The 16,007-nt window shown below is 40.5% G+C and overlaps 2 protein-coding genes across 2 annotated transcripts in view; one reads left to right on the top strand and one right to left on the bottom strand.

Annotated features, from left to right (window-relative positions):
• The window catches only part of Tmem182 (transmembrane protein 182), a 44,481-nt gene extending 39,289 nt beyond the window's left edge, over window positions 1-5,192 (bottom strand). The window contains exons 1-3 of the mRNA XM_005400775.2: window positions 4,852-5,192; window positions 4,516-4,615; window positions 2,672-2,770 (exon numbers count right to left, since the gene is read on the bottom strand). Coding sequence (XP_005400832.1) covers window positions 2,672-2,770; window positions 4,516-4,615; window positions 4,852-4,983 — 331 coding nt within the window. The 5' untranslated portion in view covers window positions 4,984-5,192. The remainder of the gene's footprint in view (window positions 1-2,671; window positions 2,771-4,515; window positions 4,616-4,851) is intronic.
• A 9,329-nt stretch (window positions 5,193-14,521) lies between these two features.
• Mfsd9 (major facilitator superfamily domain containing 9) overlaps window positions 14,522-16,007 on the top strand; it is a gene marked incomplete in the record, with an annotated part of 20,451 nt that continues 18,965 nt past the window's right edge. The window contains 3 exon segments of the mRNA XM_013522697.1: window positions 14,522-14,537; window positions 15,287-15,499; window positions 15,609-16,007. Coding sequence (XP_013378151.1) covers window positions 14,522-14,537; window positions 15,287-15,499; window positions 15,609-16,007 — 628 coding nt within the window.

Here is a 16,007-nt window from a genome sequence, read left to right as displayed (position 1 = left end):
AGAAAAGCCAGGTGGCATACTTTTGATGACATCTACGCCCTTCTCTTGTATACACGAGATGAGGAAAAGCATATATTGCACAAACATCAGATGTCCTTGTGCATTATGATGAGGACAGGAAAAAACAAGATTATTTCTGTTGTCGGACATCTCTTTGCACATCTCAGTCATTTTTACTCAAGAGTGTTTGGAAAAGTTGCCCAAAGTGAATGAGGAGTTACAATATGTGTGCCAAAGAAGAGTTTGATGATTAAAAAAAAAAACTTGGAAATGATTTTGTCACTAGATCCAAAAAATGACACACTAATTATATGCAGTGCTACATAATAATTCCAAGTGTAATTGCAGTGTAATTTCTCTGACATGTATTCACTATCCATCGCCATCAGAATTATTATGCATAGATTATGTCACCTTGTTTTCCTAGTTCCCCACTCTCTCTTTGAGGTGCAGACTTTTCAAATATGTAGAATCCTTTTAAAATATGTGGTGCCTATCATACCTCCCTCACCAAAGGCCCACAACATACGAATAACAACAATACTAATATGAATGCAAATACTCAGCATTCTGGAAGGCAACCCTGTATTACTTCGCAGTTCACTTTATAAATTGAGACTGCGGATGAGGAGATACCTTCTTTGTAGTTTTCCTGCAGAACAGAGGAGTCTGTTCTGCTCTTTCCTATGCTGTCCATGCCCTTCTCTCTCCAGTGACGCTGTCCACATCCTACGCGATGCCGGGCTTGAGGAATGAGCATGAGAAGCCAATGCCGCAGCGCTCGGGTTCTCAGCACCTCGGGGCCACAGTTCTGTGACCCCAGAGTTCCCTGGCGATGAGCTCAGCTGTAGATCCTCCCGCTTGTGTCCTATCCACACCCCACACCCACGCCCTGAATGCCCTGCTACTGCCATGGAAACAAATGCTGCAATCTCTGACAAACACGCAACAAAAGTAGCAAGGTACAGAAATGTGTATTTCTGATGGGCTTTCCTTATATCTGGCAATCTGAACAACTAAGCTAGGACAACAACACACAATATAATAATTGGTGAATTCCTACCATCTTGTTTAGTGAAGCTCTGTGTCATTTTTAATTTTTTTACTATTTTTTATTCTCTTTGATTGTTTGATCAATCTTGCATTCCTACATCTGGTAATCTGAGCAACTTCATTGAGGATAACAATATGTAATATAGCAAGTATTGTTAGTTCCTATCATCTTGTTTTGAAATCCTGTATCATTTTTATTGTTTTTGTGTTGCTTTGTTTTTCTATTTGTTGTTGTTCTATTTTTCTCTTTAAAATAAAAATTTTTTAAATTTTAAAAAATGAAAAAAGAAATGTGTATATGACAGAAAGGTGGAAAAATGGAGGAATTACATAAAGATTTGTTAAGTCCAGGATGGTTCTTGTCATGTGTTGATTTGATTGGACGACAGTGCCCTGTGGCTGGACCAAACACATGTTGCATGCTCCTGTGAACGTTTGTTTTTGTTTCTGTCTTTTAAGTTTGATTAGCGTCTGCAGTCAGTGGACTCTGAAGAAAGAAGGTTACTCTCCATAAGGTGGGCAAATCTCCACCCATTAGTTGAAGGCCTTAAAAAGCAAGCTCAGGTTTCCCGAGGAAAAAGAAATTCAGCCACCAGATTGCAACATAAAAATTCTACTGGGGTTTCCAGCCTTCAGTCTCAAGATTTCAACATCACTGCTTATCTGAATCTCCAGCCTGCCAGCTTGTGTAACAGATCTCAGACGCGCCAGGGCACACAAACTCATGAGCCAAGTCTACAATCAACTGATAGGGTGGATGGATGGATGGGTAGCTAGATGGATAGACAGACAGACAGACTGACAGACAGATGTTCCCTCTCTGCCCTTTCCATGTCTCTGTACATGTGTGCGTCTATATTTATATCTATGTTCATATCTGTATCTATCTGACCATCTATAGCCACTGGTTTTCCAATCATGGATTCAACCACCCATCAGCTGAAGATATTAAGAAAAAAAATGGGTCTGTAATGAAAATGTACAAATGTTTTTAGAGTCATTATTCCCTAAAAAATACAGCATATTGACAATTTACATAGCATTTCCCTTTCATTAGGTACAATAAGTGCTCTAGAGATGATTACCCGTACACAGGAGGATGTGGGTAGGTTGTGTGCAAATTCTATACCATTTTATATAAGAGACTTGAGCATCCAGGAATATTGCATGGCAGGGGTCTTGGGAATAATCCAACTACTTACATATTCTATTGGGTTTTTTCTCTGGAGAACTTTGCCTAATATAAGCATATTCAGAGCATTAAATATACATACAAGTTTAATGCCATGGATATATATATATATATATATATATATATGGGATAGAATCTAGGACCTTTGCACTGAGCTACATCCCCAGCCCTTTTTAAAATTTTGAAACAGGGTTCATTAATTCGCTAAGTTGCCCACACCTAGCTCTACATTTAGATCAAAGTTACATTCCATTTAAATTATAAGTGGTGTATTAAAAATAGCATCTCTTTACAGTTAACACATTAATATCAGAGAAAATATCAGAATTATAGGAGCTAAGATAATTTTCCACTGCCCACAGAAATCTTGCTGTGGGTGCCCTGGCAGATGGATATTCTCTCACAAGCTTCAGGGCTGGTACTTACTGACTGCAGAGTCATAGGCGGTTGAGTTGTGCTGGCCCCACGTGAAGGGGTACGGGGACAGGTAGGCGTGGGTACAGTTCTTAAACGGTGGCTGATTGGCTGGGAAGAGAGCAGAAGAATAATACCCATCACCAGGGATCAGCAATGATTCACCTCTAATGGGACAGAAATATGGGAACCTGGCACACAAGCAAAGCAAGATTACCAGTTCCATTGGCAAACTCAGAGTGTTGTTATATAAGGAACAAACACTCTTGTCAAGAAGCCCAGGGGAGCTGGAGGGTGGATTGATCTAGAATATCGTTACCAGTTATAACTCAATAGAATAAACACAAATGCTCTTAGTTTTAAGGTACTGTTGTTTCTACTTTTTTTTATTTTTGTTTTTGTTTTTGTCTTCTTGAGACAGGGTCTCGCTATGCAGTTCAGGCTGGCCTTGAGCTCACTTTGTAGCCCAGCCTGGCCGCGAATTTGCAGCAATCCTCCTGCCTCAGCCTCCTGAGTGCTGGGATTACAGGTGTGCACCACCACGGCTGGCTGAGGTACTGTTCTTCATTTACATTCACATAATCTCCAGTACCTAACAGTAGGTATTTAAAAATAATTACTCTAAAAATGCAACAAACTTAAGTTTCACATTCAGTAGTTTCAGTGACGAGAAAATTTCTTCTAAATCCATTCCACTTTTAGGAAAAAGAATCAAGTCATAGACCATCCAAGTTAATGACTTGAATACATTTTTAGCATTTGAAAAAAAAACCACGAGAACTTTTATGTTGTCACAAAATTAAATTTCATTATGCATATTATAGCAGAGTGAAGTGGTTTTTCTTTCTCTAAGTGTTTGGGAAAAACATTCCTCTTACCCAACCTAACTTGCTCTATTTTTCCAAAGTCTAAATAACTTCCATTGGCAAGTTGCTCACTTACTCTCCAGCCCAAAATGCACTTAAGGTGGTCAGTCCACCAGGCCCCTCAACATGCCTCTGCACCATCACTTGGTCCCTTTTACAGGTGACAATTTGCCATCAGCTTACATCAGTCTTCCGGGCCCTCATGTTCTTATGACATATTCCATAATCTTAACTGTTATGTAAATACACACTTTGATTTCTTTACAGGAGCATTTTATAAAAAGACTACTAATTCTGACCCTCAATAAGCTTTTGTCTAATAAACAGTAATTTCATTGGTGGATACAATAAAATAAACGCTAGCGATTGTCAATGAACTGATTTTTAGTGATAAATATCAGAAATACGGTTGAAAGAATGCAGCATAGTCTTAAAAAGTCATCCCATTTCAAAGGGGAACTTTAAAGTTTCAATTTAAGAACACAGACATCAAAAGCAAAGCCATTTTTTATATTGCCTACAAACTTGGGTAAAGCCCAAATAAAAAGCTTTCATCTGCTCCTGATGGTAATTAAGTTTCATTATTAAAAAAAAAAAAACAGATTTTTTTAAACTTTGAAGCTATGAATATAAATAATACCTCTATTTCTGGATTTTTACATTTGAGATTTCAATACTTTTATAGCCAAAAATAATTACTTGCACCATAGAAATAATAGAACCTTGAAAAACTACTGGAGATGTTGTCTGTTTTATTTGTTAGGGTGAGTACACTTTAAATTTGAGCAGAGTAACGGAATACTTCAGTTTTGCTCCTATTTTATGGTAGGAGATCATTACTCTTAAAGATATTTCCACTGAAAAGGAATGTCTTCATGACCTTTGAAGACACCGTGTTGAGATTTTGCACAGGAGAATCCAACCCATGACAAGCACTCTGCACGGAGTAAGAAGCTTAGAGACGAAGGAATAAAGCCAAGTCATACTTACTGTACCAGAACTTATAGGTGCTGGAATCATTTTCCCCCATGACCCCGCTAAACCAGCATCTCCAGAAGAACCCTTCATGGTAGAAGGTGATATTCGCTATCTGCACAGAACACAAACAAAGGAGCTTGCTGTCAACCAAGAAACAGTATCAAAATTATCACATTCAGGTAATTGTTAAGGACATGTATCTTATCGCAAATAATGATGGGCAGTAGTTTCCCACAGATCTCGTCTATCGATAAAGACTCCCACCACCGCCATTCTCTGACCTCTGGAGGCTACTTAAGGCTGCCCTCCCACTGCCCAATACCTCAATATTTTGATGAAGAAACGCACTTGCTGTTCACTTGAACACCTCTCCACTTCAGTCGCAAGAAGCCAATAATCCGAACCGAAAGCCACCAGAAAGAGCAAAACTCCCAAAGCTCCAAAGAGGGCCCCAAAGAAGATGGCAATATTTAATTTCATCTTCAATCCACTGGTCTACTTTTAAATAAAATAAGAAACTGTAAAACTTCAGATGCCTAGCTTCTCAACACAAACGCAACAACAAAAACAAGAGCAAACTAAGATTTTTGAGCAGGCAAGAACTTCTCAAGCAGCCTCCCCTAGCTCACGTTCTGTGGGTTCTCACTTGCACAAGCTGTGAGTGTGTGTCCCCTCTGCTCCACCCTGGAGGGACTCCAGCCCAGCAGCTGAAGATGGCTGCTATTTTAAGGCACTGATTGAAGAGCTGTCTTTCTCCCATGGGGATCAAAAAATAGCTGACCTTCCCTGACTATAGGGAGGTGTGGGAGGAGGTGGCTGGGATGAGTAATCCATAGAAATGGACAGATGACCAGTGGCAGTGGAGTCATTGACAATATTGGCCCCCAACCTGAAATGTCTGTTCAAGGTTTTCCTAATTCACAATGACCATTACAGCCCCCAAGACACATGAGATTCTCTTTGGAGATGTAAAAATCACAGCTATAGAGAACCACAAAGACTAAGTTGTAATTCCCCTCTTAATTCTTCATAAATGTCTGGGGACAGAAAATAATTTTTTGGTTCAGTGTCTTGGTTTAGCTATCCACATCTACACTTGAGAGATAAAGAATTTTTAATAGCAACACAAGTATTGACAGTATTTCTGAAATACATTTATGCATCACCAACTAGGGACATAAGAACAACATTTCCAAGGTACCCCACAGATCTCTAACAAGTTATTCTGAATAATTATCCCAAAAGTAAACTGATAGAAAAAGTCTCAAAAATATATTGTTTTCTGGATGAAGAAAGGACTTAGTCTACTCTTTATTTTCTCTTCAAAGTATCTAGCTTCGGGGCTGGGGATTTAGCTCAGCGGCAAAAGCGCCTACCTGGCAAGCGCAAGGTCGTGAGTTCGGTTCCTGGTACCGGAGAAAAACCACAAAAAAAAAAAAGTATCTAGCTTCTTCAAAATATTAATCATACTTAAAACCCATTCTGATCACATAATATTCATGAATCTACAAGTGATTAAAATATATGGTGAATATTTAAGTTAAAAAATCATTACAGTAAACAGTCATTATTATTCACCCCCTCAAAGTACCTCTTCTCACTTCAAGCACACTTATCCCTTCATCCTTGCCACTTTCTGAAGCAGTTCTGAAAGTCCTCTTCCCTAAGTGTCTTTATCAGAAAAAGATGGGATAACTGTGTTTAAAGGAAAAGAGTATTTTGCGGGGGATTAATGACAATGCATCTGTTACTGTAATAAATTTTTTAAATTCATATACTTCGTTTGATCAGACCTCATACATTTCCTTCAAGCCGCATTGCTTTACAGTTAGTTCCTTTGTTCATTTGGTTTTCATGTCTGAATATGTCAGACAGTGACTGTCTTTAAAAGGCATGTGTGCTATTTATAACCCACACTGCCCCTTTGGCGACCACTTGCCTAAGTCTCAACAATAACAGGGATTGCTTCATCTCCTCAGCAGGCATGTGAGCCCCACCTGTTTCCTTCACCCCTTCTGTTGGCTTTTGTTTGGGATAAACCCTGGCCGTGGGCTGTGTATGATACAGTGCTTAGCCAGGATGAAAGGCCCTCATTGGCTGTAGCTGCATGGAACCTGAGGTGCTCAGAGGCAAAGCATGGAGTTCCGAGCCCTAAGATCATGAACCATGAGGGTGGAATTGAATTTGAGAGCTCATCTGAGCTGACCCTTACCTAAGGCTCCAATCCTCTTTATAAGACTCCTTGAGCTACCCAGCCAGGCACTTCTAGCTGGGGCTACTGTGGGACATCAGGAATGGCCACACAGCTCTGCCTTACTTCCTGCCAAAAGCGGTATGCTGAGCGTTTACAGATATTAGTCCTAATCTGTCCTTTGAAATTACATAGCAGTTTTATTTTAGTATTAGGGACACTATAACTCTTGATTCATTTGGCAAATATTTATAGACAATGTATCAATTTCCTCTTCTCTTCTAAGATAGATACCATACTGTATCTTGGGATGGTGACAGCAAATAAATTATTCTCTTCTTCTGTTAGGCGGTAACTGAGAGTATGTTTCTTTACTTTGGCACCTAGAAAACTCAGAGGCAAAGTACTAAGGCAGAGGGCCTGATGGTAGACCAGCCTGCCCTCTGACTTCTGAATCTCCTCCCTGTGCACCCTGAGCACATCCCCCACTCCCATCTCTCTTTCTTCCTTGCTCTCACCTACTATTCGTACATACTTACATAAGCTGCCTCACATAATTTTGAGGAAAGATAAAGACTAAACAATGAAGCAAATCAACAGAGACAACTTGCAAAATCCAGCGTGAGAAGGAATATCTGGTTCTATCTGGCTTTGCCAATTGGTAACTTCCTTGAAATCTTTGGTCACCCTTCCATTTTTTCCCTAATTTGTATTATTTCCACTCACATAATTTCATTAGTAGATACCCTTCAATTCCTGGAAATGACTTTTAGAGTTTCCAGTCACCAGAGAAACTGTGGTGGAAAGTTCAAACACCAGTATTTTGAAATCTAGAGTATACTGAGATCATGAACACACCAACATATGCACGTATATCACCAGTACATACCCTATTACTCTGCAAAACTCTAGTTGTATTTCATTTGTGAGTGATAATGAACAAAATGTTCCTTTCCCTAAGGGCAAAAGTTCTAACCCTATTATTGCAATATTCTAAATTATCTCAGAGTATGTAATAAAATTAAACATCCTCAAAAGTCAGATATACTTTAATTTTTTTATTTTACTTTATTTTTGGTAGTACAAAAACCACTTATGACACTTTATTTGAAAAATATCAAGCATGATAGTGCTCAGCACTGAGCAAAACCAAGCACATTTGTAAAACAAATACAGAAGCCAAACTCTCATGGCTGAGAATCTATGTTCCAGAAAACTAGAACGGTTGACCAAAGAAAACTGAAAAATCTATTCTAAAATTCTATTTTAGAGTAGATTCTTTGTTCATGGGATAAATATTGTAGGTCCACCATATCCACAATAAGTCCAATATCTAAGTCTCTGAAAATCAAAAGCTTATAACAACACCAATCTGGTGGACATGAGGCGGTATTAAAATTAAGGACTCTCACCTATTTTATTGCATAAATATAAATATGTTTGATTACAAGGTCCCCAGGTTTCAGTGGGTGTGTTGTGTTAATATACAGGACATGCATGCTATGTCTTTTTGGAAATCCCCTAAATTTTGAATTTTAAAGCCTGTAAATTACAGAAAAGGGATTGTTGCCCAGATCCCACACCTAAGACCATGAACTGAATAATGACCCTAAAAATCAATTGTTCCCTATGAACGTTATTGAAATAGACATTTACTGCTTTGAACTACATGCCTCTTTGATGCTAGTGACCCTTTTCATCTTAGTTTTGTTTCATAGCTCCAGGTTCTTATGTGATATCCTCTTTCTCACTATCTCTTCCACTAACCAACATGACCACACGGTCATACCCTAAGCATTTTGAGATCCTGCTCACAGATCTTCTATTCTCATACATGTTACAAGAACAGTAAACTCTACCGAGCTAATAAGTGGTTCCATTTTTTGTTTACTGTTTCTCTAACTGCCACAATACTGTAGTAGCTCAATCCAAACTTACCGAGTTGAACAGACTTGGTTTGGATACTGCCATCTGCTGGCTACAGATAAAAATTAGCATCCCATAAAATATTGTCTGTTGTTCAGACTTTTTTCTTTTTCTTCTTCTTTTTTTTTGTACTGGGAATCAAACTCATGATCTTGTGCTTGCCTGGCAGGTGCTTGTGCCTCTGAGCTATATCCCCAACTAGTAGTTGTTAGGATTTTTACATATCAAAAATATTCTAGAGCAAAGATTTGCTAGTCTCATAGCATTTGATATGGAACAGCCTCAAATAAGATGTTTCGTGCCAAGGGACCAAGGCACTGATGAATACTTATACTAAACACAACTGTAGCAGGCTCTGGATATTCACTGACTTTGCCCACGTAGACAGTTTACTCTGTTAAACTAAGCCTTACTTACATGAATATCTCACACTGAAGAAGTTATATTAATATTTTCCACTCTGCAAAAGGGTTTGCTGCCTCATTGTGGTGCCATTCCACAAAACACTGTCCATGTGTTTAAGTGTACTAACTCTTGAAAGAATTCATTACAACATGCACTTCAGCAAGGTTGAAAAGAAATAGGTTTCAGTGACACTTAGTAAGAGCATCATAATCCAAATTCACTCGGCAAATTTTTATTTATTTGTGTACTGAATACTTGCAAAGACCTTGAAGAATAACTGATCATCATTTTCAAAAGATGTGACTCTTTGACTTTTGGAAGAATATTCTATTGTGCAAATCACAGAGATAAGACAGATGAAATACAAGATTAGGAGTAGAGGAAAGATTCCAGATGCCAGAAAGGCAAAGTCTTTCTGCAAAAAATCTTCAGATGGCAGAATTTGCTTAGGACAGCAGCCACATCATCAAACTAAAGCCACAGGTGTGCCTGTCCTCTTTGCAGCTACGGGACATACATTCAGTGAGGTGTGATTCACTGTCCAAACTGTGTGCATATAATGGTAAAGTTGTATAGATAAGGTGTTTTATGTTCTCTGAGTCATTTCATGATTTTGTCTTTGGTTTTTTGCCTCAATGTAGTTTCTTTGGAATTTATCCTCCTCAATGTTCTACCTCCTGTTGTTTGGTTGTTGGCCACTAAATTTGGAAAATTCTAACCCATTATTACTTCAAATAATTGTTCTGTCTTTTTCTCCTTTTGGTATTACTATGGTATATGTTTATTTTATAGCTCTTGAAATTGTTCCATACTTTGTGAATGTTCAATTCTTTGAAAAATCATTTTTCCTTGCTTTTCAGTTTGATAACCTTCTATTGAGCTATCAAAAAGCTCAATGTTTCTTTCCTCGGCTGAGCACATCCTGTTAATAATTCCAATACCTGGGCCATCTCTGAGACTGGCTCTAATGCTTGCCTTGTCTCTTAAGACTGTCTTCTCTTGTCTTTTAGCATGAACTATAGTTTTTGTTGTTTTGTTGAAGACATGACATAGTGAATAATAGAATCTCAGATATATGAGCTTTTAGTGAGCAGTTTCATATGATCTGGCCAGCAGTCAGTCTGTAATTAAGGTTTGCACAGTTGAGGGCTTCAGTTTCCCCTACTTCTCTGGTGGTGTTTTCTCCTCCTGTGGTCTTTTGCTCTCCCTAGAGACAGCTTCCTAAATGGGGTCTGGGTCCTGCATGTCCCTCAGTTGTCACCACTATTAACCTGGAGCTCTGCTGATATTTTTATAAGGTGTTGGGGAAGGAAATTTTTCTGTAATTAGATTTTTGTATTTTTAACTCTCCTTTAGCAGCATTTCTTTCTGTCTCCATGTGACACAAAAGGGTTTAAATTATTGCCAAATTTCCCAGGACTTATAAAATTCTGGTAGAAAATTTTTCCGTGATGAGAGTAGACCTTTGGTATGAAGAATAATCTGGGTGGATTTCAAGATTGTCCATTTTCCCCTGAATGTATTCTAATTATTTCTTTTTGCTTCTTCGGCTGGAAACATGAGATTTTTTTCTCAGGTCTTCACTGTAAGAACTTGATGGCATTTCCATCAGTGAAACCCATGAAAGTGTCAGGGGAATCACTAACGCTGGCCCCTAGGAGCTTTTCTCTTTCTGGTCAGTTCACACTCAGCCTCTGGGAATTCATCAAAGTTGCCATTAAACTGTTTCTTCCAGTTGCTAGTTCCAGTGGCTACCAGCTGATCTTATCTTCAATTCTCTGCATTAGTCTCTGTTCATATTTGCAGGTGGTATGTTGGCTTGTGATATCAATTCTCCAATATACCTGTGAAAAGTTGTTTTTTAGCCTGCCTGTATTTTTTTCTTATTACAAAAATTGGTCTGGTAACTTTCAGGCTCTTTATATGTTGGAGAAGAGACTAAAAGTACTTTAAATTTTTTATATTCATAGACTCATGGAACATGTATTCCTTTATATCTGTCTTCTTCACTAAGCATAACTGTGAGAAGAATCATCTATGATGTTGTAACAATTCATAGTTCATGATTTTTATTGCTAACTAGTACTCACTTGTATGGATATACCACATTTCTTTCTCCATTCATGTGTTGGATAGATATTTGGGTTGTTTTCAGCTCATACACTAGGTATACACTTAACTTTCTAATGAATCTCTAATCTCTTTTCCAAAATTGTTATACAATTGCACATTCCCACAAGTGTTATTTTTCATGTCTTACCAACCCTTGGTACTCTTTTAACTTTAACCTATAAAATGACAAGTCATTAATAAATGGCTATTACATAATATTGTCTTCTAGTTCTTGACTTTACTATGTGTCTCCAATTATATTTGTCTTTTTTCCATATCTCCTAGCAATGTTTTATAGTTTTCATTGTATTGGACTCTGTTGGGTCTTTGATTTGATCTTACCTCATCTAAAAGCTAAGGCTATTATAATTCACAGGTGCCAGAAGAAGACAGGAGACTCCCAGGTCAGAGACAAAAAAGCTATTTTACTCACAATACAGCAAGTAATATAAACAACTGCACATGTGTAATTAAATTTTTGTATTGGGGCTCCAACCCTGGGGCTCCAGCCCACGACAGTGATGTTAACAGATTCCTGTGGATGTCGCACATGCACACCATTGAGGAATACAGAGCTTATGATAGCCATTCCTTTGTAAGCAGCAAGTAAGCTTTTTTATTAGCCACTCAGCAGACATTACCTCATTTTTCAAGGTTATAAGATATATAGTCATCCCTGGGGAATGGCACAAATAAAAGAATGGTCTAGATCTTTGCTATCTTGGTGCACCCACCATGAAATGTAGGAAGGAGTTCAATAGATTCAAGGGTTGTCTGCACATCTCTAGTCATATTTATCCCTATGTAATGTTTTTAGGTTGGAATTGTCCTTAGCCTCCAATTTCTAATAGCACACATGAATAAAATTATATATTGACCTTGTATTCTGCAAACTCACCCAACTCACTTTATTAGTTCTGCATGGATTCCTTGGAATTTTCTATGTAGTGACTCTGTGATTTGTGAATAAAGGCAGTTTTGTATCTTCTTTCCCAATGTAACCCTTTATGTCCTTTTCTTGCCTGTTTTACTCAGCTGGCTGGTGAAAAAACAAACTGGGAAGCCAATAGCTAGGATCCCTGTGGAAAAAGCTTGGAGTCACTTGCAGGGGCACAGGGAGGCTGACTTGGAAACCAGCTGGGATGCCAGTGACATTGGTTATATGCATGGATGCTCCTGAAATTCACTGGAGATGAAGGACCACAGATGTCCTGCAAGCATCTCCCTGCCACACTCTACAGAAGCAGGAAGAGTAAGAAGCACACAAGGCTGGGAGTGAAGTCCCTTCCTCATGCAGCGCCCTTAGCACTATCTATTGGGAAAGTTTAGCATGGTGCCATTAGTAAAGGGGGAATCTTTATGGGGCCCACCCCCAGTATCACAACGCAGCCGATGATGGGAATATTTGAGGCTGAGAGCAATACATTTATAACTGGCACAGTCCACTCTACTCAGGTCTCAAATGCATCCTTTTATCCACATTGCAACTCTATAAAGCAAACAAAAATTCAGTTTCCACTTTACATTCTGTTCAACAGCAATACTTCTCAAATTGAGTCAACCTCATTGAACAGTCTGTTACATAAACATTAAATTGTAAAGTTAAAACTCCAACTACTTTTATTATATTTGGAAGGAGAAAATGGTTAGGATATTATAAATAAGTATATATGTAAACAGAAAAAATATTCAAAATTTAATTTGTATTGTAATTGAGCAGATTGTAATTGAGCATGAAGCCACAGATGATATCTACAGATTCTTCTTTTGCCACCTATTTCACCAAGTTTTACTTGTCTTCAGCCAAAATATCACCTGATTGGTACTGGTTAGTACATGCAATGATGAAAGAGTCTTTCATGAAGGATGTGATTCTTTAACAGTTTTGCTTTTTTTGGTTTGTTTGCAGTTTTCCAAATATTGTCCTTCTTGGCCCTACTGCATAACACCAACTCAAATTCTATTACTCCAGCCCACTGATTAATAGACCTTCCAAAATGCCTCAGTAGTAGGCTCATCCCCAAATTGGATACAACCTTTGTTTTGCCTCATGGTGTATCCTGGGATCTAAGGTGTCTAAACCAGCAAGCTCAAAGCTGTTTGTCCAGGAAACAATCACTTTTTCAGTGCTTCTGAAAGGAAAATTACCACTTTCTCCTTTTGCTTTCCAAATCCATATACCCTGGGAATGGAGTCTCATAAATGAACTCTGACTCAAAGCACAATCTATATGCATCAAGACATAAATCCATCCTTTTAGACTGTTATAAAAAATGTCAGCTGATTCAGTAAAAAGAGGCACTGTTATGGTTTAGTCTAAAATGTGTCCCAAAAGTCTTGTTTGGAGGTGGGCCCTGGTTGGAAGTTGTAGATGACAGGGGTTGTGAATTGGAAGTGTGTGTTCTTGTGCCCGGATCCTGCCCCATGCCCTCCCTGCATGCTGGTTTCTGCATTGCAGCCAGGTGACTATGTGTGGACTGAACCCATGAGTCAAAATAAACCTGTTCACCTTCAAATTGCAGGTGTGAGGTATTTTGTACAGTGACAGGACAGTGATTGCAGTAGAACGAGAACACTGATCAAGAACAATGATATGTGAAATGACATCATGGTGGTAAGATTCTGGGGTTACAAGGATGGTGGTGGTGTCACAAGCAATGTGAATAAAACCAGAAGATCCATATCCAGAATGTGTATTTATTCCACTGTGGATCACTGCACTTTTCCTTAGTGGAAGAGGATTAATATAATCAATGGTCCATCAGTTGCTAACAAGGTTCCTCCAGGGAACGACAGTGTAGGTATAGGACGGTCTCAATGTTCATCTCTTCTGCTGGCGGATTAGGCATAAAGCAAGGTTAAGGTCATATCGTTAAGTCTGTAGCTGTCAACTCTATCTGTAGCTCCTTTGTCCAAGAGCCTAATAAAGAAGCTTTGTGTGGTTGGTGACATCCAAAGAGCACCTCATTTTATCCATCTGATTCTTAAGTCTCTGCAGTGAAAACCCATTGATGGGCATTCACACAGGACAAAAATGTCTCCTAGGTCCTCTGCCCCTTTTGACACTTCCATTCACATACTTCTGTAGACTTCCTTGTTGCTAATCTGTTTCATCCAGCCTGTCAGAAGGTGGTCATGAACAGTATTCTTTGTTTCTGTCTATCTCTCAACCCAAACAAACTAGACAGCCAACAGCACCACTTTAAGTTCCCGCCCTCGGAATATTTTTATGCACTACTGTCTTCCAGAGTTGCCCCTAGGAAGTCCTGTAAGACTCCAGCTGTACACTTTCAGGTTCCACTAGAATACCATGCATCTATGTTTGTATGCCAGACTCAAGTTTGCTTCTTTCTTGGAAAACTGGAAGGAACTCTTCAGGAGACCATGGACAAGAATGGAGGTGGGAGAGGCAGGGCAACAGATTTCAGTGTTGAAGGGTTTTGAATCTTGCTACAAGCTTTGGCAATTTAGTTGTATTTTCTAGAATAGCCTCAAATTGATCTTCTGTTTGACAATGCACACATATACAACTTTATGTCCAGGTGAGTGCAGTTGGCTGAAAAATGGCTCTTCTAAAGATATTCCTGTCCTAATCCTTGCAACCTATGAATGCTACCTATGAATGCGACCTTACATGGAAAAATTAAAGGTGATCAAGTTAAAGATCAAGAAATGGGAAGACTGTATTGGGTTGCAACGGCAGGTGTCCTTAACAGGGGAAAGGGGAGATCTGACACACGGAGGAGACAGCGTGGGTAGAGAGCAGAGAGAGATTTGAAGATACTAGCCCTAACCATTGGAGCGATGCAGCTTCAAGTCAAAGATCACGAGCGGCCACCAGAAAGTGGAAAACGGAAAACTCATTCTCCAGAGCTTTGGGGGGGAGCACGCCCTCTGACACCTTTCAATACTTAAATATCTTGCTACCAGTACGGTGAAAGAATAAGTTCCTGTTGTTTACAACCAGGAAATTTGTGGTAATTTGTTACCACAGCTGTAGGAAACTAACGTGGGGATTCCGAGAAAGCACAGTGCACGACGGGAAATCAGGCGCCATGGTCACCTCGGGGCTCACTAGTGGTGCTGCCCCCAGGAGTCTCCTCGAGGAAGCTTCAAAAGAATAACTGACGCTTGCCGAGGATGTCACAGATCTGCTGTTACCTCAGAGGCTGGCGAGGGCACAGGCGCATCCCTACTTGCAGGGACGCGGCGAGGCTCAGCCCTCCAACGGCTGGGGAGGCCTGACCGAGGAGGACCTTGGACCGCTGCGGAGTCCTCGCGGCGCCGTTCCTTGGCCTACATTATTCCCCGTTTTACAACGAAACAGCTCAGAGCTGGGAGGGCCCCGTTCAGTGCGCCCAGGTCCGTCCCAGCCGACTGGGGGCCAGGGTCCACGGGACGACCCCGCGGCAGCACCACGCTCGCCACAGCGCACTCCCACCTTTCCGCCACAGGGCCAGCTCTGACTGAGAAAAGGAAGGGCGGCGCTGCTATCAGCACAAAACTGGAGAGCGCCGAACACGCTTCCTCACGTTTTTGAGGCACAACAGAACTGGGACCATTGGACCAGCACCGCCGCCCCGCGCTATCCTTCTGCGCACGCGCGCACAGCAGTTTCCGCTAGAGGCGGGGCCGTGGCGTGGAGCCGGACGTGGGCGGGGCTACCACTGGAGGCGGGGCCAGGACTGGACGCGGGCTGGGCGTGGGGCGGGGCTACTTCTGGGGGCGGGGCCGAAGAGCGGGGCGGGGCTGCGGCGCGGGGCTGTGGCGCGGGTTCCTAATCGTGGGTGCGGGGCTCTCCGCGCTCTCCGCCTGGGGATGCGGCGAGAGCGACGCGGGGCCCCGGGTGGGGACCCTGGCCCGCCCTCAG

The sequence above is a fragment of the Chinchilla lanigera genome, unplaced genomic scaffold, assembly GCF_000276665.1.
Source record: "Chinchilla lanigera isolate Chin_1 unplaced genomic scaffold, ChiLan1.0 scaffold00069, whole genome shotgun sequence".
NCBI lineage: Eukaryota > Metazoa > Chordata > Mammalia > Rodentia > Chinchillidae > Chinchilla > Chinchilla lanigera.
Note: the sequence above shows the minus strand (reverse complement) of the source record. Positions and strands in the feature narration are given on the sequence as shown.